Here is a 26204-nt window from a genome sequence, read left to right on the forward strand (position 1 = left end):
CTCCGCGGCACAGAAATAAGAGAAGCCACCGGGATTTGAGCAGGGCACCGAGAGCCACTGCTACTCGTGTTGCGAACAGCCGGATGCAGAACAATGAGAATAGAATAAAGCAAGGGGGACAATAATGAGGATATACTTTGCTTTGACACACATAGCATACGTCTTTGGAGACGCTGGAAACCATGACAGTCGAGGTGGTGAAGCGGAAGAAACTTGTCGGCTGGGAGAAAAAAGTGGGAGGGAGACTTTTCATGGTTTACCCTCCTGTGATTTGTGAATTTTGAGCCGTGTGACTATTTCACCTCTTTGGGGGAAAAATGGTTTTAATTTAGACCTCTATTTAAAAAGTAGAAAATTAAAGTTGCCCCTTTTGTGCAGAGAGAAATTCAGTTGTTGAAGACGATATTCAAGTCCCTCCTCGAGTTGCAGCCATGACGGGGGCGTAGGAGGCGTGTGGGCGATTCAAAAGAGCAGATGATTCAAAGCCGTTTGTGAGTTTTGGATACAACCAGATGTGCTGGGCTCGAGACCCACGCTCTTCCCTGTGTCCCGCTCTCGGGGGCGATGGTAGCCTGAGTTCGTCCTCCTCCAGCGCAGACCCATGGCTGGGGGAGGGGCCATGAAGGAAGCAGAAGGGAAGCCCCCACCTCCCTCCTGAGTCCCCAAGAAACCTCACCAAATGGGGCACCTTGCTGTTTTCTGTGCTCACCGCTCCCTGTTTCATCTCTGAGGTTAGAGAAGTGGCCTTGGAGCACAACTTTGTGACCCTGAGAATTACAGAGGTTACAACAGCCGGATGACTATTCCCTGGAATGGCATTTGGTCATGGAGAAGATGAGATTCACATCCTTTTGTTTTGTTTGTTTAATTTATTTTTATTGTAGTAAAAGATATATAACATAAGTTTATCATCTTACCATTTTTAAGTGTCCAGTTCAGTGGCATTAAGCACTTTCCTATGGTTATGCAACCATCACCACCCTGCATCCCCAGAACTGAAGCTCTGTCCCCATTAAACACTAAGGCTCCTTCCCCCAACCCCCGTACCCACCATCCTACATTCTACCATTCTCTAGGAATTTGACTCCTCTAGGGACCTCATATAAGTGGAATCATACAGTATTTGTCTTTTTGTGTCTGGCTTATTTCACTTAGCATCCTCAAGGTTCATTCATGTTGTAGCACGAATTTCCTTCCTTTTTAGGGCCGAATAATATTCCATTGTATGGATGGACCACATTTTATTTATCCCTTCCTCTGTCAATGGATACTTGGGTTGCTTCCACCTTTTGGCTATTGTGAACCAGGCTGCTGTGAACGTGGGTGTACAGATATCTCTTCGAGTCCCTGTTTTCAGTTCTTTTCGGTATATACCCAGAAATGGAACTGCTGGATAATCTGATAATTCTATGTTTAATTTTGGGGGGAATTTTCATACTGTTTTCCCCAGCAGCTGCACCATTTTACATCCCCATCAGCAATAAAGGCACAAGGGTTCCAGTTTCTCCACCTTATCACCTTCTCCACCTTCTCCACCTTATCTCCAACCTTATCACCACTTGTTTTTGTTTTTTGATAGTAGCCATTCTCATGGGTGTGAGGTGGTGAGACTTATATCTTGAGTCTTGGTGTTTAAGGAGCAAGACTGGCCTCCATGTGTCATCTAAGCTCTTGAGGCAGATGGTTGAGAAGGATCTTTGAGGCGAGGGAGGGTGTGGAATGGAAAAGCCATTGCCTGTTTCTAGGAGTGTTTTCCATCTCAGTCTGGGGCCCAAGAACTGCTATGGGGTCAAGTTCAGGCTTGGGAGGGGGCACACGATGGGTAGGGGACTTGCCTGCATCTCCGTTTTGGCTTCTGAAGCTTGAGGTGGTAGAAAGTACTTCTCATTCATTCATATAGTCCTTCCACTAATCTTTTTTTTTAATTTAAATATAGTTTCTTAAAATATTTTTTAAATATTTATTTGGTTGCGCTGGGTCTTAGTTGCAGCAGGCAGGCTCCTTCGTTGCGGCTTGCCGGCTCCTTAGTTGTGGCACGTGGGCTCCTTAGTTGTGGCATGCGAACTCTTAGTTGCGGCATGCATGTGGGATCTAGTTCCCTGACCAGGGATCAAAACCAGACCCCCTGCATTGGGAGTGTGGAGTCCTAACCACTGTGCCACCAGGGAAGTCCCTATACCACAGCTTCTTTATCCATTCCTCTGTTGATGGACCTTTAGGTTGCTGTCCTTCCACGAGTCTTTATTGAACACCTACTATGTGCTGGGCACTGTTCAGGGGTCTGGGGACAAAGCAGGGCACAAAACAAAATCCTTGCCCTGTGTTGCTGACGCTCGAGTAGGGAGATGGAGAAAAAACCTCTAAGTAAACATTGGTGGCAGGGATGGTAAGTGCCATGAAAAAGAAAGCAAGGCAGGGAAAGGGCAGAGAGAGTCAGGATTTTGTTTACTTGTAGGTGCTATTAGTCACCTATTTTCAGCACACAGTGGGATGGCCTGTCCTAGCCTTTTTGTAGTTAGTTGGGGATCATGTGATGAGTTCTGGCCAATGAGCTGGGAGGAGAAGTGATGTGAGTCACTTCCTGGCCAAATTATTTAATTACCAGTGTAGGGCCCTCTGGGCCTTTCTTTCTTTTTTCCACAATAGTGGAATCATCTGGATGGTGGCTGCTTCACAAGCCTGAGTCTCTGAAAGACTTTGATAAATGGAGTTCCCCTGCCAGGTTGGTATGAGCATGTAGTGTGAGACAAACTGCTGAAATTGAAGGGCTGTTTGTTACGCAGCATCACTTAGCCTGGCCTGACTGATACAGGGCTGGTGGCTAACTTAGAAAGAGGGGTCAGGGCAGGCCTTCCTGAGGAAGAACACTTGAACAGAGACCTGAATGAAGTGAGAGAGGGAGCTGTGCAGACATCTGATAGAACAGCATTCCAAAAAGAGGTAACAGCCATCTAAAGGCAGCAAGGCTGATGCTTACTAAGTGTGTTTAAGAAACAGAGAGGAGATCGGTGTGGAGCTGAGTGAGTTCAAGAGAGAGCAGGGAGATGAGGACCTGAAGGTGACAGGGCAGATCATGCAGGGCCTTGTGGGCCACGGTGAGGAGTTCAGCTTTTACTCCCAAGTAAGATGACAGCCATGGAGGGTGCTAAGCCATGATGGGGTGGGGAGAGGGAGGCATTTAGCACAGGCATTGGAATATTGTGACTACTCTAAACAGTAGCCATGGTGACCATGATTTCTAGTGTTTTTATTATTTTGAAATTTGAAAGGGAGTCTTCAAGTGTTTATTCTCTTCTCTGCAGCTAAAGTGCTGTGGCATGAAGGACTACACAGATTTTCCATCCTTCGAAAGGATGACTGGCCACACCTACCCCAGGGGCTGCTATAAATCCATCATGACCGTGGCCTGCGACGGGCACAACGTGTCTGCAGATGTCATCCACCAGGAGGTAACTTGACATTTTGTTAGGTGTCTAGGTAGACCCCAAGGGCTGGGGACTTCTATAAAAATTGCATTTTTGCAGGAATCCCAGCGATTTTGACCACAATTTCAGCTCATTTCGACCACACAGCCTAGAGTTACCATCCCCATTTCACAGATGGGGAAACTGAGGCTGGGGAGGAGAGTGGTTCAAGGTCACATGGCTTTGGTGGAACCGGGATTTGATCCATGTTCGCCTGTGTCCATTGCCTGTGTCACACTGCCTGCCTCACAGAGAAATCAAATTGCAGCAGTAATGGTGGGAAATGATTGTTCTGTAGATAGTGATGGCTGCCACATGACTGGGGACTCATTCAGTGAATTCAGTCTCCATCGCACCCCTTGAGGTGGGGACTGCCCTTCTCCCATTTTACAGACGAGGAGACTGAGGCACAGAGAGGTTCCCATAGCCAGGGAGAGGTGGAGCTGAGCTTCAAAGCCCAGCCCTAGCTTCCCCACCCCTAACTTCTGCTGCAGGGGAATAAACACATGGGTCTTCCTTGAGAAATCAGTCATTCCTTAATTCATCCCTTCACACTGAATGTCTCTTGCTGGGTGAATTGGCCAGAGTGAGTCCCAGGCTAGGGCCTCAGAGAGGGGCGTGGCACCACACAGTGACCCGCTGTGCCCTGTACAACCTGCCTGTCAACGTCCCACCCATCCCCTCACTCATTCCACTCTAGCCACACTGACCTCCTCGCTGCTGCACAAATACAACGGGCACATGCTTGCCTCAGGGCCTTTGCATAGGCTGTATTTTTTTTTTTTTTTTGGCCTTGCAGCTTGGCTTGCAGGATCTTAGCTCCCTGACCCAAGACTGAACCTGAGCCCCTCAGCAATGAAATCACCAAGTCCTAGCTACTGGACTGCCAGGGAATTCCCATGTTCTTTCAGCCTGGAATGCTCTTCCCCTAAATGTTTTCCTACCTCATCTCTTTCAAGTCACAGTTGTCACTTCCTCAGTGAGGTTGTTCCTGAGCCCCTATCTATAAAAGGATGCCCCCCACTCACCATCACACTCCATCTCCTTACCCTGCGTTAGTGTGCCTAGCGCTTAATCACCACCTGACAAAGTCATTGCTGTACCTGCTTATTTTATTACTTGTTTTTCCCACTCAACTGTTAGCCCCACCAAGGCAGAAACGTTTTCTCTTTTGTACATTGCTGGGTTCCCAGTGCCCGTTTCAGTGCCCAGCACACAGTGGACACTTAAAAAAAGCCTATTAAATGAAAGGGGGCACTGAGCCCTTTGAATTCAAGACAACTCCAGCTTCCAGAAGAAAGGGGAGTATCTCAGTGGCTGCAGGAAGGGAAGTGAAGGTCCCATCACCTGCAGGTGACCGTTCTGCTCATTTACTGTGCTTGTTCTCTTAATCTCTCTGAGCTTCAGTTCCTTCACCTATAAAACAGAAGAAAGACTAGTACCCACTTTATGGGATTAGAGTGAGAAAATACATGAAAATGGCTGAGAAGGTGCTGGATACATGTTAGCCCTTTTGTTCATATGTAAAGAGGACTTAGATATAACTAATGGTTACTGAATGCTGGTTATGTATCAGGCCCCTGCTGTGTACTTCGTGTAGATTCTTTCTTTTAATCCTCACAAAAATCTTGTGAGGCAGATCCTATTGGTCCCATTTACAGCTGGGGAAACTGAGGCACAGAGAGGTGTAGTGACTTCTCCAAGGTCACACAGCTAGCAATAACTGGGGACATCTGATCATATTCTTTTTTTAAAATATATTTTTAAAATTTATTTACTTGTTTAAGTTTTGGCTGCGTTGGGTCTTAGTTGCAGCACGCAGGCTTAGTTGCCCCTTGGCATGTGGGATCTTAGTGTTGATGGGGACTTGGAATCCAGGAGTCACTAACCAGGTTCCGCCTGCTTTGATGTTTGTATCTGCAGGGCTGTTTCCCTAAGCTCCTGAAGATAACCAAGACTCAGAGCATCAACCTGAGTGGAGGCTCTCTGGGGGCGGCAGTGATACAGGTAAGGTCCAGCTCCTCTGGGACACACCAGGCTCTTTTGTTGAGCACCTACTGTGTGCCAAGCACTGTTAGGGACACTGGGGACAGAGCAGCGAGAAAAGACAAAATCCCTTTTGGGACTTCCTTGGCGGTCCAGTGGTTAAGACTCCGTGCTCCCAATGCAGGGGGCACGGATTTGATCCTTGGTCAGGGAATTAAGATCCCGTATGCTGCAGGGCATGGCCAAAAAAAAAAAAATATATATATATATATATATATATATATATATATAATAATAAAGACAAAATCCCTACCATGGTGGAGCTGACATTCAGTGGGGGGGATGGATGATCATTTCAGTTTAAGATACCAGCTGGGAAGGAAGTAAAAGAGGGTGACAGGATAGGGAAGGGAATCAGGAATGGCCTCCCTGGTGACATTTGACCAGTGACTGGAGGAGGTGAGGAAAAGCCATGTGTGTATATGGGAGTTGACAGAGGGAAGAGCTGGTGCAAAAGCACTGAGGCAGCAATAAGCATGGCTTTCTCAAGGACCAGCAGAGAGGCCCCTGTGGCTGGGCAGGGTGAGTGAGGAGGATGGTAGGGGGAGATGAGGGCAAGGCCTTGTGGGCTACAGAGGGGTGTGGCTTTTATTCTGAGTATGATAGAAAGCCATTAGAAGGGTGTTAGCATTCACTTTTTCACTCTAGAAACCTTACTGAGCACCTACTGAGTCCAGGCACTGCTGTAGGCACTGGGGATACAACAATAAACTAAACAGACAAAAATCCCTGCTCTCATGGGGATGACATTCTAATCATCAGGGAGAAACAAAAAATATGATTTTTTTTTTTTTTTTTTGGCTGTGCCGGGTGGCTTACAGGATCTCAGTTCCCCAACCAGGGATTGAACCTGGGTCACAGCAGTGAAAGTGCTGAATCATAACCACTAGACCACCAGGGAACTCCCAAAATATGGTCTTTTTAAATTAGAAAATTTATTGCATGATAGTGATAAGAGTTAAGGAGAAATATAAAACTGGGAAGAAGATAGAGGAGGTAATTTTAAGCAGGGTGATTTCATTACTGTTTACCTATAAAGGGGGCAAGGCATGAAGGTGCTGGGGGCCTCCGACCTAATCCAGGTGAAGAAAAACTTACTCCAGGGATATGCCCTGTCCACCCAGCTAATGAGTCTGGCTTACACTTATGTGGTAGGAGGCCTGTGTGGGAAAGTGCTGGGGCTCTGAACTCCAGCCCTGGTCATGTCACTCACTAGCTCTCTGACAGAGCATCAGGACCATGGCCTCCTTCATTTGTAAAATGGACTGCCCAATTGTTGTGAGTCATTCATGAGGTACAGTATGTCAGAGGCTTTGCACAATGCCCTACCCACAGAAAGCATGAAGTGATTGTGGGAAGTTATTGTCATTAAGTCTAGGGAGGTCCTGCCCAAAGCAAGGATCACAGGAAGGCAGTGGCTGAAAGGTGATAAGGTCTCATGCACCAGTAGAGATACTCAAAGACTACTCATTATAGCAACACTATTCTCATTCCTGAGCCTTGTCCGAGGGGGAATCTTTGCTCAGAGCCCAGCCCAGATAGGCCCCAGGGAGAAAAGAATGAACATAAACTTGGGAAGTAAACGGAAGTTGTTTTCAATTCAACTGGTCTTGATTTTTTACACCATCCAGATTGTAAAAACAGAATGAAATATGATTTGTAATACACAGAACGGATAGAGCAATAAATAATGGCAGAATATTGCTCAACTTTAAAAAGCCAGGTTTCCCTTTTTTTTTTTTTTTAAAAAAAGAAGATGTTGAGGGTAGGAGTTTATTAATTAATTTATTTATTTTTGGCTGTGTTCGGTCTTCGTTTCCGTGCGAGGGCTTTCTCTAGTTGCGGCGAGCAGGGCCCACTCTTCATCGCGGTGCGCAGGCCTCTCACTGTCGCAGCCTCTCTCGTTGCGGAGCACAGGCTCCAGACGCGCAGGCTCAGTAGTTGTGGCTCATGGGCCTAGTTGCTCCGCGGCATGTGGGATCCTCCCAGACCGGGGCTCGAACCTGTGTCCCTGCATTAGCAGGCAGATTCTCAACCACTGCGCCACCAGGGAAGCCCCCAGGTTTTCCTTTTGAAAAAGAGAAAATTCTCATCCCAAACACTAGCCTAAGCCAGCAGGGGCTTCGGTGGCTGCACACAACAAAGACGGTGTGGAATTAGTTCCAGAGAGTCACTGAACAAGCAAACAGCAGCAGCAACAAGCACAACCAGCAACACAGAAAACCCCGGAGAATAGGGGGAAGGGAGATCTGATTTTCAAAGTTACCACATTATATTTTGTAAATGTCCAGTTTTCAACAAAAAAATTACAAAGAAACAAAATGCAAAGAAACAAAAAAAGTGTGGCCAGTGTACAGGAAAAACACCATCAGTCAATAGAAACTGTCCTTGAGAAAACCCAGATGTTGGATTTACTAGACAAATACTTTAAATTAGGTATTATATATATGGTCAAAGAATTAAAGGAGACTCTCTAAAGAACTAAAGAAAAGTATGAGAATGATGTTTCATCAAATAGAAAAGATTAACAGAGACAGAAATGAGTTTTTAAAAGGAATCAAATAGAGAGCTTCCCTGGTGGCGCAGTGGTTAAGAATCCACCTGCCAATCCAGGGGACACGGGTTCAAGCCCTGGTCTGGGAAGACCCCACATGCCACGGAGCAACTAAGCCCGTGCACCACAACTACTGAAGCCCATGCACCTAGAGCCCGTGCTCTGCAACAAGAGAAGCCACAGCAATGAGAAGCCACTGCAATGAGAAGCCCACGCACCACAACAAAGAGTGGCCGCTGCTCACGGCAACTGGAGAAAGCCCGCGTGCAGCAATGAAGACCCAACACAGCCAAAAATAAATAAATAAAATAAATAAATTTATATATAAAAAAAGGAAGCAAATAGAAATTCTGGAGTTGAAGTGTACAAAAATTGAAATGGAAAATTTGGTAGAGTGGCCCAGCAACTGATTTTAGCTGGCAGGAGAAAGAATCAGTGAACTTGAAGATGAGTCAATTGAGATTATTCAGTTGAGGAACAGAAAGAAAAAAGAATGAAGAAAAATGAACAGAGCCTCAGAGACATGTGTGACACATAAAGCATACGTACATATGTGCAATGGGATTCCAGAACAGGAGGCGGGAAAGAAAAAGACAAAAAGGATACTTGAAGAAATAATGGCCCCAAACTCCCCAAATTTGATGCAAAACATGGATCTATGCATCCAAGAAGCTCAATGAACTCCAAGCAGTATAAACTCAAAGAGATCCATGTCTCAACATAGTATAATCAAACTGCAAAAAGAAAAAGATGAAGAGAGACTCTTGAAAGCATCAAGATGGAAGCAACTCATCATGTACAACAGTGGTCCCCAACCTTTTTGGCACCAGGGACTGGTTTCATGGAAGACAATTTTTCCACGGACTGGGGGCAGGGATGTTTCAGGCAGTAATGTGAGCGATGGGGGTGATGGTTCAGGCGGTAACGCAAGTGATGGTTCAGGCGATAATGCGAGCTATGGTTCAGGTGGTAATGCGAGCGATGGGGAGTGGCAGATAAAGCTTTGCTTGCTCTACTGCTACTCACCTCCTGCTGTGCAGCCTGGTTCCTAACAGGTCCGCAGCCTGGGGGTTGGGGACCCCAATATACAAGGTATCTTCAATAAAATTAATAGCTATTATCTCATCAGAAATCATGGATGCCGAAAGCAATGGGATGACATATTCAGAGGCTGAAAGAAAAAAAAGTGTCAACTAAGAATTCTGTATCCAGCAAAACTATCCATCACTAATGAAGGAGAAATTAAGATATTCCCAGGTAAACAAAAACCAAGAGAATGAATTACAAACAGACCTGTAAGACCTACAAGAAACACTAAAAGGAGTTGTTCAGATTCAAATGAGAGGACAGAAAACACCAATTTGAATCCACGTGAAGGAATAAAGAGCACTGATAAAGGTTACATAGATAAATATAAAAAACAGTAAAAAAAAAAAAAAAAAGTATACATTTAAAATTTTTTTAAAAACTAGACTTCCCTGGTGACACAGTGTTTAAATATCTGCCTGCCAATGCAGGAGACATGGATTCAAGCCCTGGTCCAGGAAGATCCCACATACTGCGGAGCCTCTGTGCCACAACTACTGAGCCTGCACTCTAGAGCTCACGCTCTGCAACAGGAGAAGCCACCATGATGAGAAGCCCGTGCACCAAAACAAAGAGTAGCCCCCACTCACCGCAACTAGAGAAAGCCTGTGTGCAGCAACCAAGACCCAACACAGCCAAAAATAAATAAATAAAATAATAAATAAATTTATATAAAAAAGCTATTCTTCTCCTGCCTCATTTACAAGACAATTGTATAAGGCAATAGCCATAAAACTGTGTTGACAGGGCTTCCCTAGTGGCACAGTGGTTAGGAATCTTCCTGCTAATGCAGGGGACATGGGTTCGAGCCCCGGTCTGGGAAGATCCCACATGCCGCGGAGCAACTAAGCCCGTGCACCACAGGCTACTGAGCCTGTGCTCTGGAGCCCACAAGCCACAACTACTGAAGCCCGCATGCCTAGAGCCCGTGCTCTGCAACAAAGAGAAGCCACTGCAATGAGAAGCCCATGCACCGCAGCGAGAAGTAGCCCCCACTCGCTGCAACGAGAGAAAGCCTGCATGCGCAGCAACGAAGACACAACGCAGCCAAGATAGATAGATAAATAAATAAATAAATTTATTTTAAACAAAAAAGAAATGTCTGTTGCTTGTAAACCACCCAGTCTATTCTGTTACAGACGCCCCGATGGACTAAGACACCCAAGACAATTAACAGTCATTCCTTGGCATCACTCAAAACCCAAGCCATTGTCAGCATGTCTTTTTACACTCGGTTTCTTTGAATTGGGTCCAACAATGTCCACACAACACGTTTTTCATGTATCCTAAATTCCTTTTATCCTAATCCAGTAGTTACAGTATTAGAAAATGCATTAGAATACTCCAGACGTTCCGTTAAAGCACAGGTGTCTGAACCTTACCCCCAGAGCTTCTGACTCAGGAGGTCTGGCAGGGGGCCCAGGAATCTGCATTTCTAACAAGTTCCCAGGCCATGCTGCTGGAATGGGGGACACACTTTGAGACCACTGCTCTAGATTCCTCCTCTTCTTCTCCAACCCCACCTACCATAGATTTGTTGCAGAAAAGGTGTGGAATGTTGGGTAATGCAGTACCGTCTGGATGGAATGTTGGGTAATGCAGTACCGTCTGGATTTGGTGCTTGCTTTTCTGTGGTCCCTTTATCTTGTTCCTCTCATCCCCATATTTCCTTTTCATCTCTTGTTCTCAGCTTTGGCTGTACATTAGAATCCCGTGGGAGCTTTAACAAAATATCAGAGCCTGCACTGCATCTCCCATCTCCTGATTTAATCGGACTGTGTTGTGGCCTGGGCATGGAGACTCTTACATTTACCCAGGTGGTTGCAAGGGGTGGCCATGATCACGGCTGAGAATCAATAAACAAAGAGCTTCATCCAAAGATCATAGCGGGCTGAATCAGTTCTTTCACTGGAGATTGCAAAATGGTGGTTTATCTAATTCTTCCATCTTTCTTTTGGAGGGATTTTTAAAGAGGATAAAATGGGCACATGTCAAAATTGCTATGCTGCAGTCATCTCCCAAGTCTGGCAGGAACACACCTAGTTTTCTTTGGAACCAGCCCGCCTCTCAGATTTCCGTCTGTAAACCAGGGGCAGGCATGTGATCCCAGCAGGCCAGTTGGCATGTTCCATCTGTCCGACCACAGTCATTGGTTCAGGCATGGGCATGGGGCCCAAACTGGCCAATGGGACTTGGTTTTGGGACTTTGGATACGGTGACAGGGAGAGAACAGTTCTGCCAGATCTCAGCTGGTTCAGAAGGGACTGCCTCATGGGGGCAAGGCTGCAAAGAGAAGGCATGGAGAATCCTGGGACAGTACACAAGTCCTAGCTGACTCTTGGACTCTGCAGTTCATGCAGTCACTCAACAAATATCTTTCAATGCCTGCTCTATGTCAGAAATAAACTATTTTTAAAATAGAACAGAGGGACTTCCCTGGTGATGCAGTGGTTAAGAATCCGCCTGCCAATGCAGGGAACACGGGTTCGATCTCTGGTCCGGGAAGATCCCACATGCCGCAGAGCAACTAAGCCCGTGCGCCACAACTACTGAGCCTGCGCTCTAGAACCCTCGAGCCACAACTACTGAGCCCACGCGCTGCAACTACTGAAGCCTACGTGCTCTAGGGCCCGCGTGCTGCAACTACTGCGCCCACACACTGCAACTACTGCAGCCTGCGTGCTTAGAGCCCGTGCTCCACAACAAGAGAAGCCACCGCAATGAGAAGCCCACGCACAGCAACGAAGAGTACCTCCCGCTCGCTGCAACTAGAGAAAGCCCGCGCGCAGCAACGAAGACGTGACGCAGCCAAAAAAAGAACAGAAACAGTGTCATAGATACAGAGAACAAACAGGTTGTTGCCAGAGGGGAGGGGGGTGGTGGGAGGAGAGGAATAGGTGAGGGAGATTAAGAAGTACAAATTTAAAGTTGCAAAATAAATGAGTCAGGGGTATGAAATGTACAGTGGGAGGAATATAGTCAATAATTGTGTAACTTCTTTGTATTGTGACAGATGGTAACTAGGCTTTTTGTGGTGATTATTTTGGAACGTATAGAAATATCAAACCTATCAAACCGCTATGTTGTGTAACGGGAACTAACATAGTGCTATAGGTCAATTACACTTCAAAAACAGGGAATTCCCTGGCAGTCTGGTGGTTAGGACTTGGCATTTTCACCGCCAAGGGACCGGGTTCAATCCCAGGTTGGGGAACTAAGATCCCACAAGCTGCTGGCGCGGCAAAAACAAACAAAATCATAGAAAGAGATGAGATTTGTGGTTACCAAAGGCAGGGCATGGGGGAGGTGGAATTGGATAAAGGCAGTCAAAAAGTACAAACTCTCAGTTATAAGATAAAAAGCACTAGGGATGGACTTCCCTGGTGGTGCAGTGGTTAAGAATCCGCCTGCCAATGCTGGGGACACGGGTTCGAGTACTGCTCCGGGAAGATCCCACATGCCGCGGAGCAACTAAGCCAGGGCACCACAACTACTGAGCCTGCGCTCTAGAGCCCGCAAGCCACAACTACTGAGCCCGAGTGCCACAACTACTGAAGCCCACATGCCTAGAGCCCGTGCTTCGCAACAAGAGAAGCCACCGCAATGAGAAGCCCGTGCACCTCAACAAAGAGTAGCCCCCGCTCGCCGCAACTAGAGAAAGCCCGCATGCAGCAACGAAGACCCAACGCAGCCAAAAATGAATGATAAAAAAAAAGTACTAGGGATGCAATGGACAACACAATAAATATAATGAACACTGCTCTGTGTTATATATGAAAGTTGTTGAGAGTTAAGAGTTCACATCACGAGGAAAAAAATTTTTTCTATTTCTTTAATTTTGTATCTATATGAGATGATGGACGTTCACTAAACTTAGTTGATCGTCATTTCATGATGTACATAAGTCAAATCATTATGTTATACACCTTAAATTTAAATAACTGGAAGAAAAAGAAGAAATGAACGGTTTTTCCTGTTTCTGACACCAAACGTGTGGGGATTTTCCACACCAAACAATTCTCTGGGGGCACCAACAGAGAGCCGTACAGTTCAATTCAATTCTGACACTACCCCGAGTTAGTGCAGACCCCACAGTTTAAGGGCTCAGTCCCGCAAGACCGGCCCCACCTCAGATGCCGGTCACCAGTATTAGGTCCCCAGGGCACCCATACTTCTGTCTGACGTGGCTACAAAATCAGGGGGTTCCCGCAATCTCCCCTCCCTTTCAGGTTTGATCATTCGAATAACTCACAGAACGCAGAAAATCCTTTACTTACTGTTACCAAGGATATAGCTCAGATGGGAGTGACAATGTTTTTAAACCATATTTATTTATTTGGCTATGCCAGGTCTTAGTTGCAGCCCACGGGATCTTCGCTGCGGCGTGCAGGATCTTTAGTTGCGGCATGGGGGCTCTTCATTGCGGCACGCATGTGGGATCTAGTTCCCTGACCAGGGATTAAACCCGGCCCCCCTGCATCGGGAGCTCGGAGTCTTAACCACTGCACCACCAGGGAAGTCCCGACAATTTATTATTAACTCAATCTCCAGCCCCTCTTTCCTCCCTGGAGCTCCATCCCAGGGGTTGGGGCTGATGGTCTCAACCCTCTAATCATGGTTTGGTCTTTCTGGCAATCAGCCCCATCCTGAAGCTACCTAGGGGTCTCCAGCCTAGCTTGTCTTCTCATTAGTATACAAAAGATGCTCTTATCACTCTGGATATTACAAGGGTTTTAGGAGCTGTTTGCCAAGAACCAGGGGCAAAGACCAAATATTTCTTTCTTTCTTTCTTTCTTTTTTTTTTTTTTTGTAGCAGACAGGAAAGAGCTGGGTGCGGTAGTAAAAAATTTAAAAATCCCTGCTTTTGAGGTGCAGATATTACAGTGAAGGAGACACTTGTTTAAGTTAAGTTAGTAAATTATATAGTATTTTGGATTCTAGGGGCTGTAGGGAGGAGGACACCAGGAAAGGGGCAACAGAAATGCTATGGCAGGGGTTGCAGTCCTAAGCCCAGTGTTGGGGAGGAAGGTGGGTCAACAAGAAGGTGAGATTTGTGCAAAGACCTGAAAGAGGGTGTGAATGACGGGAGCCATGTGACTCCAGGCAGAGGGAACAGCCAGTGCAAAGGCCCTGAGGCAGGGGCCTAGTGCGTTCAAATAGCAGCAAGGAGGGGCAGAGAAGTTTGGGGGGCAAGTGGGAAGAGTGACAGGGCAGGTGACAGGGAAAAGTGAGGTGACAGGTCAGATCACGCAGGGCCTCGTGGACCCCGGTGAGGACTTAGTCATTTACTCTGAGTCAGGTGGGAGCCATGGAAGGCTCCTACCAGAGAGACGTGACCTGACTCAGGTACTCACTGGCGCCCTCTGGCTGCTATGGGGAGGACAGACCTTCTTACTAGAATTAGTTGAGGCAACATCATCCTCTTTGCCCTTCATGCAGTGGAACTTTCCAGGGCCAAGGCGGTGACCACAAGTCCCAGCTAGAGGCAGCCCTAGACCTGAGCCTCCCTGTCCTGATTCGGGTTCTTCAGCATCACACATGGCCCTCGCCCAACTATCTACTTGACTGTGATTTAACTGTCCTCTTCCTGGAGGACAATAAAAGAACAACTGCATCTGGGCGTAACAACTTTAATTTTTTTTTTCTTGTGGAGAAAAGAGCACATCTTTATAACTGGACATCCAAGAATGGCTTACACAGGAGAACCACACCCAGAATGTAAATGATCAGGTCCAGAGCTTTCTCTATAGTGTGTTTCGGGATCATTGGGGAGAAGCCAGTTAGGGGAATCAGCACTTCAACACTGAGATCAAATTTCACCACGTACTTTTTTTTTTTTTTTTTTTTTTTCCAGTGGGGTAGGAGAGAAAGATACAAGAACATGATCCCCGGAGAAGCCAAAGAAAGAAAAAGAAAAAAAGCATAACCCCAGATGGCAGTCATGGCAATTTCCCACTGAAATTGCCTGTGGAAGGACAAGCTGCTGAAAGCAAATGGTGAGAAGGCACAGCACAGATGCAGGATACAGCCTCAAGTGACCTCCCCAGATGCCAGCCTCCCTGGAGTTGGGAAGCTGTTTTCCCACAGCCTTTGGCTTAATTTTTGTTTGTAAACTCAGCAAACTCCCATTCTCTCTTAGTGATCTTTGAGGACATCAGTTTCAGTTCCTCAGAGACCACCAGGAGTTAAAGCTCCCCCCTAAAACCTCACAAGATAAAAACTTACGTTATTTTTAGAAGAAGCAAGAAAAATTCTCCTACGTCATTCCCAGTCTTAAGAGAACCCAGAGGCAGCTGTCTCAGTTACTACTTGAAGCTGAACTGTTGAAAAATCTTGTGTAAACAGAAAGCTTAGGCCAGGTCAGGTACAAGATACAGCCAGAGCTGTTTTTTTATCACACGGGAGATGACAAGTCAGCTTGTCCCTCAGATAGTGACACCCTGAACCACCATTTTTTTCTGGCAGCTGTTTAAGGAAAATGAACTGACCAACAGGGTCTTGACAGGCCATGGTGCATCTTAAGAAGCCTTTTTCTAGCTGCTTTACTTTCTCTTTTATGTTAAAGCAATTAACTTTTTTTTTTTTTTTAGCAATTAACATTTTTGACTCCCACCCCAAACCTTCAGATACTCTCTCATGGTGCATTTCCAAGAACTTGTCCTTTTCATCACACTACAGTTGTTGGTATACAAAGATATCCCCACTTTTAAGCTCTAAGGACAGCCCATGGTTTGGGGTGAACAGGGCCCTCTAGAAATAAATTCAATCTCCAGCTTCTATAAAAGTAAGAACTACATTAAACTTGAACCAGATCTTCCCCACTCTTGGAAGGAAGCAGCAGAGATCCTTAAGATTACAGGAAGTCATTTTGGCGCCAGGGGCTGGGAGACTGGACAAACCATATGCTTGGCCATTCTCACAGTGTCTGTCAAGTTCTGGAGTGTCAGTATTCCAGGGTAGAAGGTGGTCTCATGTCACCAGGTTTGGACTCTGGTGGGCAGGAAGGGCCACTGAGCTGAGGATGGGGCTGGGGGGTGTATGTGTCAAGATGTAGATCCCCAAACTGCATATTATCTCTCAGCAGGAGCCTCTGGTAGCTGGGGACCCCAAGCTGATGGGCTCCCCACTAGTGCCTCAACCAGGGAGCCTGGTTCCCCGCCCATCCCCCATCAGCCTGCCACTCCCAAGCTGCACCTGTGAAATGCAAGCGGCCACAGCAGTTACCCAACCCTGCCTTCTCGCCCCTCCAGCCCAACCCCAAAGCATTCTTTCGAGTGACTCTTCCATTAGCAGAGAACATCACTGGACCCTAGCGATGACATGGCTCGGGAAGCCAACACTGCGTCTTCAAGCTTTTTCAAGTGGAAGGGGCCAAAGTCCTTACATGGAGAGCAACCAGCCAGCACAGGAAAACAGGAACATTGCTCAATTTCCTTTTCTAGCAGGATGTCGGATGTGGAAAGAAACTTGCTTAAACCATTACCAGCCAAACAGGGCCCAGAGGAGGCAGGTCTGGGCAGGAGAGCCCAGGCTCCTGACTCTGAGTTAACTTCTGGTAAAAGGTCCCCAGCAGGAACGCCAAGGGTTGGGTGATTCTCTGCCCGGCCCCATGCGGCCCATAGTTCCAGAATTCAATTCTGGATCAGGGATGAAGTGGATAAGCTCAAACAGTGGCAGGGTCGTGGGTGATGTGGAATTCTGGGGAAGCTCAGAAGGCACTTCTGGGGTCCCTGAAGCCAGGCTGGGGAATGGGGTGTGTGTGGGGGGTCTGAGTCCCTCTTCTCCTGCAACGGGAAAAGCTGCTTTAATACTGCTTTCACAGGCAGAGGATGTGCAGGCCTGAAAGGAGGGTTCTGGGAGGACTAAATCACCACCCTGCCTTGGAGCCTCGAGGTCTGAGAAGGTTCACAAGCAGACTGGGTGACCCTGAGAAAGGAGCCGCCTTCCACATCTCCAGGGATTAAGTATGAGAATCCCCACTGCACGAGGGAGAAGAACCATCTTTGGCCAGCACGTGACTCCAAACAATGCCCGACAAAGAAACAGATGTGGATAAGTGGTTCTAACCCAGAAGGCACTGTGGATGCCCCTCCACCAGGCGGGATGGGACACGCTGCCCGCACTACCCCCATGAAGACACCTGAAAGCAGCAAGCTCGTGAACGCCCCATCCCCAGACTCTGCCTGCAGTGCGGAGTCCCCAGGGTCTAGAGCCTGCGAAAGGGGCCGCTGGGGCAGGCTGGTGGCCATGGCCAGAGAATGCGCCATGCGGGAGTTGGCAGGGGGCGGGGGGATGCGGCTGATGGGAGGGGAGGGGGCGCCCTGAGCTTGGAAACAGCCCTTGTGGCTCATGCCTCAGTCACTGTCCCTGCCGAGGCAGGAGGGGGTGGGCGGGGGTGAGGGATCATCTCTAGCAGGGGCAGCTGCTGGTATGTGGGAGCAGGGTGTCCCCCAAGGCTGGGCCTTTCCCATTGCTGCCCGGGCTGGAGCTGGGTTCCAGGGACTCATTCATCTTCTCGCAGATGACATCCACCAGGCGCTCGAAGACCTGCTTCACGTTGATGTTCTCCTTGGCGCTAGCCTCAAAGAACTTGAAACCTGCAGGGACATAAGATGGGAAGAGCTGTGAGACCCTGGGGGGCAGAGCCTGGACTGTAGCATCACCCGAACCTGGGTTCCAAGCCCAGTTCTGCCCTTAGGGCAGCCGTGGGACCTTGACTGAGGGCCTTAGTCTCTCTGAGGCTCAGTTTGCTCTTCGGTAAAGTGGGCACAATAATGCTGCTGCTGCTGGTAGAAATCTGTGACAGCAGCCCTTGCCTGTACTACCTTGCGTATCTCTTTGTCACAAGGCAGTGGCAGCAGGAGTCCAGGCAGTAACATTCTGGTGTCCAGCGGATATGGGGGTGCCCCTGTGTAAGTGGGGCTCATCTTCTATTCAATTTCTGCTGCATAGGAAGGCACAGCCAGGGCGCCCACAGAGCCGGATATTTATGTGGACCTTTTAAATGGAGCCAAGTGTTTCACATGTTCTGGAACATATGTTCTAGGTCCAATAAAACAGAAGGACTGAGCACCGGCTGAGGACTGGCTTCAGCCCAGGGGCTACCAGTTTGCAACCTCTGTCACCCAGCTAACGGCAGGTTTCAAAGAGTTTGTAGAGAGCATACTGTGCACACGGTTCCTGGCCTACAGAATGCACTAAAAATGATAATAACAACGATAATAATAATAGGCAGTGCTTACATCATGCTTACTAAGCGGCAGGCAATTCTTCCAAGCGCTTTACATAAATTAACTCGTTTAAGGATGCTCTAAGATTTATACTTTCTTTTTTGGCCACACCGCACAGCTTGCAGGATCTTAGTTCCCCAACCAGGGACTGAACCCATGCTCCCCGTAGTGGAAGCGTGGAATGCTAACCACTGGACGGCCAGGGAAGTACCTATACTATCATAGCCCATTTTACAGATGGGAAAACTGGGGCACACAGAAGGAAAGTCACTCGTGTAAATTCATACAGGGAACACAACCAGGCTGCCTGGTTGGAATACTAATAGATTAAACATTTCTAGTGTATCACCTTGGGCCTCGGGAGGGAGGGCAGGCTGGCTGATTCCCTTTGGGGAAGGGGATGCCGAGGTAGCTTTGAATATATTCTTAGCATCATAGTGACCATCGTAACTTTTTCTCATTAAAAAAATGTTATCCCTCCTGGAAAAGGTGAGAGGTGGTACAAATGCTTTGGGGACTTGCCCAGGGTCCCTAGGCTATAAGAAGTGGCCCACCAACCTGCAAATAAGGGAATAAATGACAGACCTTCCTGCACGCTTAAAAGGTTGGTTCAAGCTCTGCTTGCTGGGAGCTGTCCCTGAGTGGTCCCCAATCTGTTCCCATCTGCCATCCCCAAGGTAGGCCAGAACTTCAGACAAACGTCCACCGTATTACACACATCACAGGGTAAACAGTCCTCTCTCCCAGCACTTGTCATTATCATGCCGCACTATAAAAATGTCATTGCAATTAGTTACGTGTGTAATTATCCATCTACTGTGTCTCTGCTACTGGCACACCAGCGCCAAGAGGACAGGATTTCTGTCTGCCTTGTCCACAACTGCAGCCCAGTGCCTGGCATAGAGCAGATGCTTGGAAACCAGACTGAATGATTGATTGAACAGATGGATGTATGTATGTACAGATGGATGAATGGATGTGTAGACGGATGGATGAATGAATGGATGTGTAGCTGGATGGACAGATGAATGACAGAGGCAGGGCACAAAAACAGATCTCTAGCCTCAGTCTGGCGATCATCAATGTCACCCCTCTGTCTCCCTAGGCAAATTTGGCATTTCCTTAATTGTGTCTGGCTCTGCCTCAAATAATCTGAAGTTTTTTTCTTTTTGAACACTTTTTTTCTGGTTATAAATACTCATTCACTGGAGAAACTAGAAACTACTGAAAAATATCAAGAAATATAGAAAAGCTGTGTGTAACCTCATCACCCAGAAACAATTACTATTGGTGTTTTGATATTTAGTTTTCCACTCTTTTTAAAAATACAAATACATAGGGCTTCCCTGGTGGCACAGTGGCTGAGAGTCCGCCTGCCAATGCAGGGGACACGGGTTCGTGCCCCGGTCCGGGAAGATCCCACATGCCGCGGAGCGGCTGGGCCCATAAGCCATGGCCGCTGAGCCTGCGCGGCATCCGGAGCCTGTGCTCCGCAATGGGAGAGGCCACAACAGAGAGAGGCACGCGTACCACAAAAAAAAAAAAAAAAAAAAAATATATATATATATATATATATATATATAAATACATAATCGTTGGGGTTCGGTTTGTAGGGGTTATGTTTGTGTGTGCACACGTATATGCCTTTTTTCTTACAAAATTGGGCTCGAATTCTATCTCCCACTTTGTCCTCTAATGTTTTAAATTTAATGCCCGAGTGGGAATCTCCCCTCACACCAGGCACTAGATGTTTTCTGCAAGAAGGTGTGGGCAGGGGACTTCTCTGGCAGTCCAGTGGTTAAGACTCTGTGCTTCCACTGCAGGGGGTGCAGGTTTGATCCCTGGTTGGGGAACTAAGATCCCACTTGCTGCGCAGCCAGAAAAAAAAAAAAAAAAAAGGAAGGTGTGAGCAGCATCCTCAAGTATTCTAGCCCACGGCTGGCCACCAAAAGCTGACTCCCCAGCACACCTGTTAATGAGACCCAGAATGAGGTTCCCAGAAGACACAGGGGACAAGGGAGCAGGTTAAATGGCACCACGAGGGAGCAGAGTCGAACCCCAAACGGAGACATTCCACAGAACAAAGACCCAGTTTCTCCAACAAATGATGGCAAGAAAAAAAAAAAGAGAAAGAGGACCGTTATGGTCCAGGGGTCTGCAAACTTTTTCTGTAAAGGGTCAGATAGTAAATCTCTTAGGTTTTATGTACAAGCACAGCAATAGTTCACAATCATGCTAGCTAATGCTTAGATGCAACCTACACGTATGCCGGACTCTGTTAGAACTGCTTCACACGTCATAACTCATTTAACCCTCCTGACAACCTGATGAGGTGGGGCTGTTATTATCTGCATTTCACACATGAGGAAGGGCAAGCCTAGAGAGCTGAAGTCACCGGTGAAAGATCACAAAGCAATCGAGAAATAACAGGAGTTAATGTTCAATCATGGCCAGCATTTGCTTAATCTTTCTAACAGCCCTATGAAGTAGATGTGGTTTTCACCTGTTTCCTAGATGGAGAAATGGAAGCACAGAGAGGGTAGGTGAGGTGTCCAAGGTCACACAGCTAATAGGTTGCAGAAGGGGATTCTAGCTCCAGAGTCTGGGTCCTTAACCTGCCCTTCCCCAGAGAGGTTACAATGCCTCCTGCAAGGAAAGTCCTGGGGAGGGCCTAGAATACTAGAATACTCCAAGATAAGATTTTCTTTTAGCTTAAACTTTGAATTGATAATCCATTTACCTGATTCAGAAAGGTAGACTGAAAAGTCCCCCTCCCACTCTGGTGCCCTGGCCTGCCAGGTCTGAGACACCCAGGTCACCACTGTTACTAGATCCTTCTGTATCCTTCCAGAGTTCCTTTAAGCAAACATAAGTATAATATCCTTATTCTCAGCCTTTTTATACACTAATGCAGGGGTTGGCAAACTTTGAGCTGCAGGCCAAATCTGGCCTGTCACCTTTTTTTTTTTTTTTTTTACTGAAATACAGTTGATTTACAATATCATGTTATCAAGTTAGTTTCAGGTGCTGTTGCCTATTTTTGTAAATAAAGTTTTATTGGCAGACAGTCATGCTCATTCATTGATGTATTATCTATGGCTGCTTTCAAGCAGAGCTGAGTGGTTGTGACACAGACCCTAGGACTGAAAACATTTCCTATTTAGCCCTTTAAGAAAATGTTTGCTGGGGAATTCCCTGGTGGTCCAGTGGTTAGGGCTCCACACGTCCACTGAAGGGGGCACGGGTTCAATCCCTGGTTGGGGAATTAAGAGCCCACAAGGAGCAAAAAAAAAGAGAAGAAAAGAAAAGAAAAAGTTTGCTGACCACTGGACTAAAGGAAGAAGCCATACTCACCTTTCTGCAGTTTGCTTTTTCCACTTAACCATATACCCGGAGACCCCAGAACATAAAGAAGGTCCTCATCCTTTCTTACAGCTACGTAGTATTCCACCATGTGACTATAGTTTATGTGTAGCTGCTTCCCCCACCGTGAAACACTTGGGAGGTTGCCAAGGTTTCCCTCCACTAACGGTGCTGCAATTTGATATACCGGCCACTTCCCACATGGGAAGTGGATGTCTGTAGGATAAATTCCCAGAAATGGTTTTGCTGAGTCTGGGTTCCCAGGGCAGTGGGGCGGTAAAGGGTATCTGTGGGTGAATCCTCTGAAATGCAGCAGGTGGTATACAAGTGGGTATTTTTCTGGGCAGATCTTCAAAGGGCAAAGGGTTGGTGACAGTGGTTGGACCTGGGACTCAAGCACAGGGTTGGAGGTTTGGTTCTGGGAGGTCCCAGGCCTGTGGCCCAGGCTGGGCACTAACCAAGGTCGTCAGCGAGCCTTTGGCCTTCCTCAGTGGGCACGACACGCTCGTCCTCCAGGTCACACTTGTTCCCCACGAGGATGACTTGAGCATTGTCCCAGGAGTAGGTCTTGATCTGCGTGGCCCTGTGGAGTTTGAGGGGCTGTGTTAGGCCAGAGATTAGGGTCAGGGGGAGAGGGTGAAGGTCAGGGGGTCAGTGGTCAGCAAGCACTCACCAGTCCTGCACGGCGGCAAAGGACTCCTGGTTGGCGACGTCATACATGAGCAGGAAGCCCATGGCTCCGCGGTAGTAGGCTGTGGTGATTGTACGGTAGCGCTCCTGGCCTGCCGTGTCCTGGGCACACAGTGGGGTCAGGCGTCTAGAAGCCACTCTATTCCCCACCCCACCCCTGCAGGCCCCTGTCTGAGGCTCCAGTCTCCCAGCCTTATAGCCCCAGTTTGATGAGCAAGACATGGATCTGCCCTCACAGCCCCCCGGTCTAATGGGAGAAACATGGGCCTGCCCGTGTAATCTCTAGTCTATTAGTGGAGACATGTCCCCTGTCCTTGAGGGGTTCCCAGTCTGAGGGGTCAGTGGCCTTTCAAAGACTTGTAAGCCCTTCTGACCTCATCTCCAAGAACCAGCTTCATGACCACAAATAAGAACCACGTGAAAAAAAAAAGAAAAAAAAAAAAAAAGAACCACATGGGCCAGAGGCTACCACCTTGATGCAGAGAGCCTGATACTCGTTACCATGACAATCATTACCAGCAGGCGCTTTGGGAAAAAGAGCATGGCTCTGAAGAGGCTCAGTGGGGGCCTCTGGGCTTGCCCCGAGAGGGTACCCAAACCTCTTCTCCATTGGTCACCAGGTCTTCTAACCCAACTTGGGTTAGTACTGTCTCCCCCTCAGACCCTACAGGGCAGGGCACATCCCCCTCATTCTGATGAATTCACCTCATAGATAATAACCCCTGCTACTCTTCACACCTACTCCAAGCCCCCTCCTCGACTCTGGACACTTGTCCTCACCCAGACCCTCCCCACAGCCCTACACCCTCTCCCGGATTTCCCTGGAGGAACCCCAGCCCCTGCCTGGCCAGCAGACCCCCAGACAGCCGCCTGGCCCACCCAGATCTGCAGCTTGATCCTCTTGTCGTGGCGGTAGACGGTCTTGACCTTGAAGTCGATGCCCACAGTGCTGACAAAAGCGGGCGTGAAGGAGTCGTCGGCGTATCGGAACAGAAAGGACGTCTTGCCCACGCTGCTATTACCGATGAGCAGCAGCTTGAACATGTAGTCGAAGTTCTGGTCTGCTGCATCCCGCTGGCCCGTGGGGGGATCTCCAGCTGACGCCATCTTGGCACGGAGCCTCCTGGGAGGGGAGGGCTGGAGCCCTGTAGGGAAAAAAACCCACCAGGAATGGCTCCAGTGTCTACACCAGACCTGGACTCAAATCCCTGCTCTGCCACTTGGAAGCCGACAGACCCTGGATGCGTCACTGGCCCTCTCTGGGCCTCAGTGTCCTCTTCTGGAAAATGGGGATGTTTGTCAAATGCAAGGGCCCAGGTTGGGGATGCCCCATCTGGCCACGGAGGAACCAGACCCTGCGGAAGGTGCAGGTGTGGACTTTGCCCCAGGGTGAGCAGCTGGTGTGGCCCAGGTGTGAGCTGGGGGGAGGGGGGGTTGCCAGCTGGATAAAGTCCCCCTCAGGGCCTGGGTGTTGACTTTGGCAGGTGTTGGCCACCTGCCTGCCCCCACCCAAGCCAACTTTAACTCCTTCCCTGATCCCCATGGGGAGGGGGCTTTCAGTGGATACACTGCAGGTTTAAAGCCCAGCTCTACCACCACATGGGTACTGCCACCTTCTGTTTGTCAAAGGGGCCGGGCCCATCTCCCTCCCAGTAGGGCTGACTCACCCCAGCCCCGGCTTCAGCCCACGGAGGCCAGAATGACAGTCCTCAAATGCAAGACCACCCTCAGCCACCACCACGACCACCTGGTCCTGCCTTTCCTGGCAATCTGTCCCCGCGGCTGGGCTGCTTCATTTGGATCCAGCTCACCCCCTCAGCCCTTATGGCCTCAGTTTCCCCAGCTGTTTATGGCTGCTCCCTGAGCCTCACAGGGAGGCTCCAGAAGGCCTGGGTGGATGGGAACAACCAGCATAGGAACCCCTGGCAAAGCCATTTCTCAACTGCCCCGCGGGGCTTTTTTCCACTTTAAAGGAGGACCCAACTAGCCCCCCTTTCCTGCCCAGCCCTCCGCCCCACCCCGTGTTCCGGGAGAACGAGTTTGAGGAGGGGAAGAGAAAGGCAGGAAGCCTTTCCCCATGCAGGGCAGGGCCGCCGGTATGGGGGCCCCCGCCCCGCCCCATCCCCCAGCCTCAGCCCACCTGTCAGCCGGTCCCACCTCTTTCTGACAATCTGCCGACTCTCCCTCAAGCCTGCCACTAGGTAAGGGACCCCGGAGGGCTCGGTACTGTCCCCCATCACTAGATGTGGGGCGCCCCAGCAGGTGCAGGGGAGCTCAGGAGCTTCTTCCCATCACCATATGGTCCCATCTCTTGTCCCCGGCTGGGCTGTCTGCTCCGCCCGCGCCCCATTAACGCTCCCCGATGAGCCCAGCTGGGTGGGGGCGAGGGAGGAGGCGTCCCCCGCTGCCTGCCTTTGTTCCCCAGGCCCCGGGCCTCCCCCTAAGACCCTGTCCCCCCCAAGACCTGCTGGGACGCGGAGGCGCGGGTTGGGGTGCGCTCCCTCCGACGGGGTCACCTCGCGTGGGGACGCCGCCCTCAGACGTTCCGCCTCCGAACTCGCTGCGACCCGGCCCTGGCTGCGACCCGGACCCCGCAGCCGCAGCCGCCACCGCTGCCCGCAGCCACCCGGATCCCGCGCCGGCCCCGCCCAGGCGTGGGAGGAGGGGCCCCTCTCGGGGAAGGGCGGGGCGGGACCGGGGCGGGGCCTGTGGAGACCGCGGATTGGTGGGCGGGGGCGGGGGAGGGGCTGGAAGTCGCACCGCGCGCGCAGCTATCAGTTCCCTGACAATAAATATTTCATTTTCACTAACCATACGTGGAGTTCCTACTACGTGCACAGCATCTAAGCTAAGGAGCTCCTACTACGTGCACGGCAGCTAAGCAGCACGGACTCTGGAGCCGGGTTCGAATCTCAGCTCCACCACTTTCTAGCGTTGTCGCTTTGGACATGTTAACCTCCCTGGGTCTCATTTTCCCCATCCGTCACGTGGTCGATAACGAGGGTACCCACCTCACAGGGTTGTGTAAGGGTTCTGATCTGAGTTAGTGTTTGTAACATGCAGCGCCTGACCTAAACTGGGCTAGAGCCTTTCCCAAATACCCTTAAGGGCCCTTAGAATTAACCACCCCCACCACGACCCCCCCCCCCACCACCACCGCCTGTTACAGATAAAGAAACTGGAGATCAGAGAGGGACAGACACTTGCCTGAGGCCACACAATTTGGCAACCAGGCCCAGCTGAGGTCCCAGACTTTTCTTCAAGCCAACAGAAGAGAATCTGCAGTTATAACAGTTCAGGCTTGGGACTTCCCTGGCGGTCCAGTGGTTACGATTCTGTAATTCCACTGCAGGGGGCACAGGTTCTATCCCCTGGTTGGGGAACTAAGATCCCACATGCCATGAAGCGTGGCCAAAAATTTAACACAAAACAAAACACAGTTCAGGCTTTGTTGGGCTTCAAATCCCAACAACTGCGCCTGAAGCCACTTGCTGAATTTTTCTGAGCTCCCATTGCTTCATGGAACAATGTTAGCCACCTCTAAGGGCTGTTGTGGACAAACTGAGATGATGTGTATCAGTCAGGAAGGGATGGCATATGCTCAGTAACAAGCTGCCCTATAGTCATCATGGCATCTAACATCCAAGGTTTGTTTCTCTCACACCGGTCATTGCAATGAGGGGAAGATGTGGCGAATCACATACTGGCTTGTATACTTCTCTTTGGAAATGACTTTGCTCACATTTCACTGGCCAAAGCAAGTCTCATGGC

The 26204-nt window shown here is 48.9% G+C and overlaps 2 protein-coding genes and 1 non-coding gene across 4 annotated transcripts; 1 reads left to right on the forward strand and 2 right to left on the reverse strand.

Annotated features, from left to right (window-relative positions):
* Window positions 1–182: 182 nt before the first annotated feature.
* TSPAN16 (tetraspanin 16) lies at window positions 183–17475 on the forward strand. The gene is given in 7 exon segments (XM_032625553.1): window positions 183–233; window positions 732–768; window positions 771–788; window positions 791–858; window positions 3303–3449; window positions 5388–5471; window positions 17287–17475. Coding segments are annotated over 7 exon segments (594 nt in total).
* TRNAE-UUC lies at window positions 6340–6411 on the reverse strand. Its single transcript has one exon. It is a non-coding gene; the product is annotated as a tRNA-Glu (tRNA).
* RAB3D (RAB3D, member RAS oncogene family) lies at window positions 14765–25077 on the reverse strand. Of its 2 annotated transcripts, none has more exons than XM_032627544.1 (5): window positions 24950–25077; window positions 23313–23578; window positions 22417–22535; window positions 22202–22326; window positions 14765–17747 (listed from the first exon to the last, which is right to left on the reverse strand). In XM_032627544.1, exons 2-5 carry the CDS (start codon window positions 23538–23540, stop codon window positions 17560–17562), a joined length of 660 nt encoding a protein of 219 aa, XP_032483435.1. In that variant the 5' UTR covers window positions 23541–23578; window positions 24950–25077; the 3' UTR covers window positions 14765–17559. The 2 variants fall into 2 exon arrangements, with proteins under 2 accessions (XP_032483435.1, XP_032483434.1); XM_032627543.1 differs by having other exon boundaries at window positions 24898–25077.
* Between the last annotated feature and the right edge of the window lie 1127 nt (window positions 25078–26204).

This window comes from Phocoena sinus, chromosome 3, assembly GCF_008692025.1.
Source record: "Phocoena sinus isolate mPhoSin1 chromosome 3, mPhoSin1.pri, whole genome shotgun sequence".
Classification (NCBI taxonomy): domain Eukaryota; kingdom Metazoa; phylum Chordata; class Mammalia; order Artiodactyla; family Phocoenidae; genus Phocoena; species Phocoena sinus.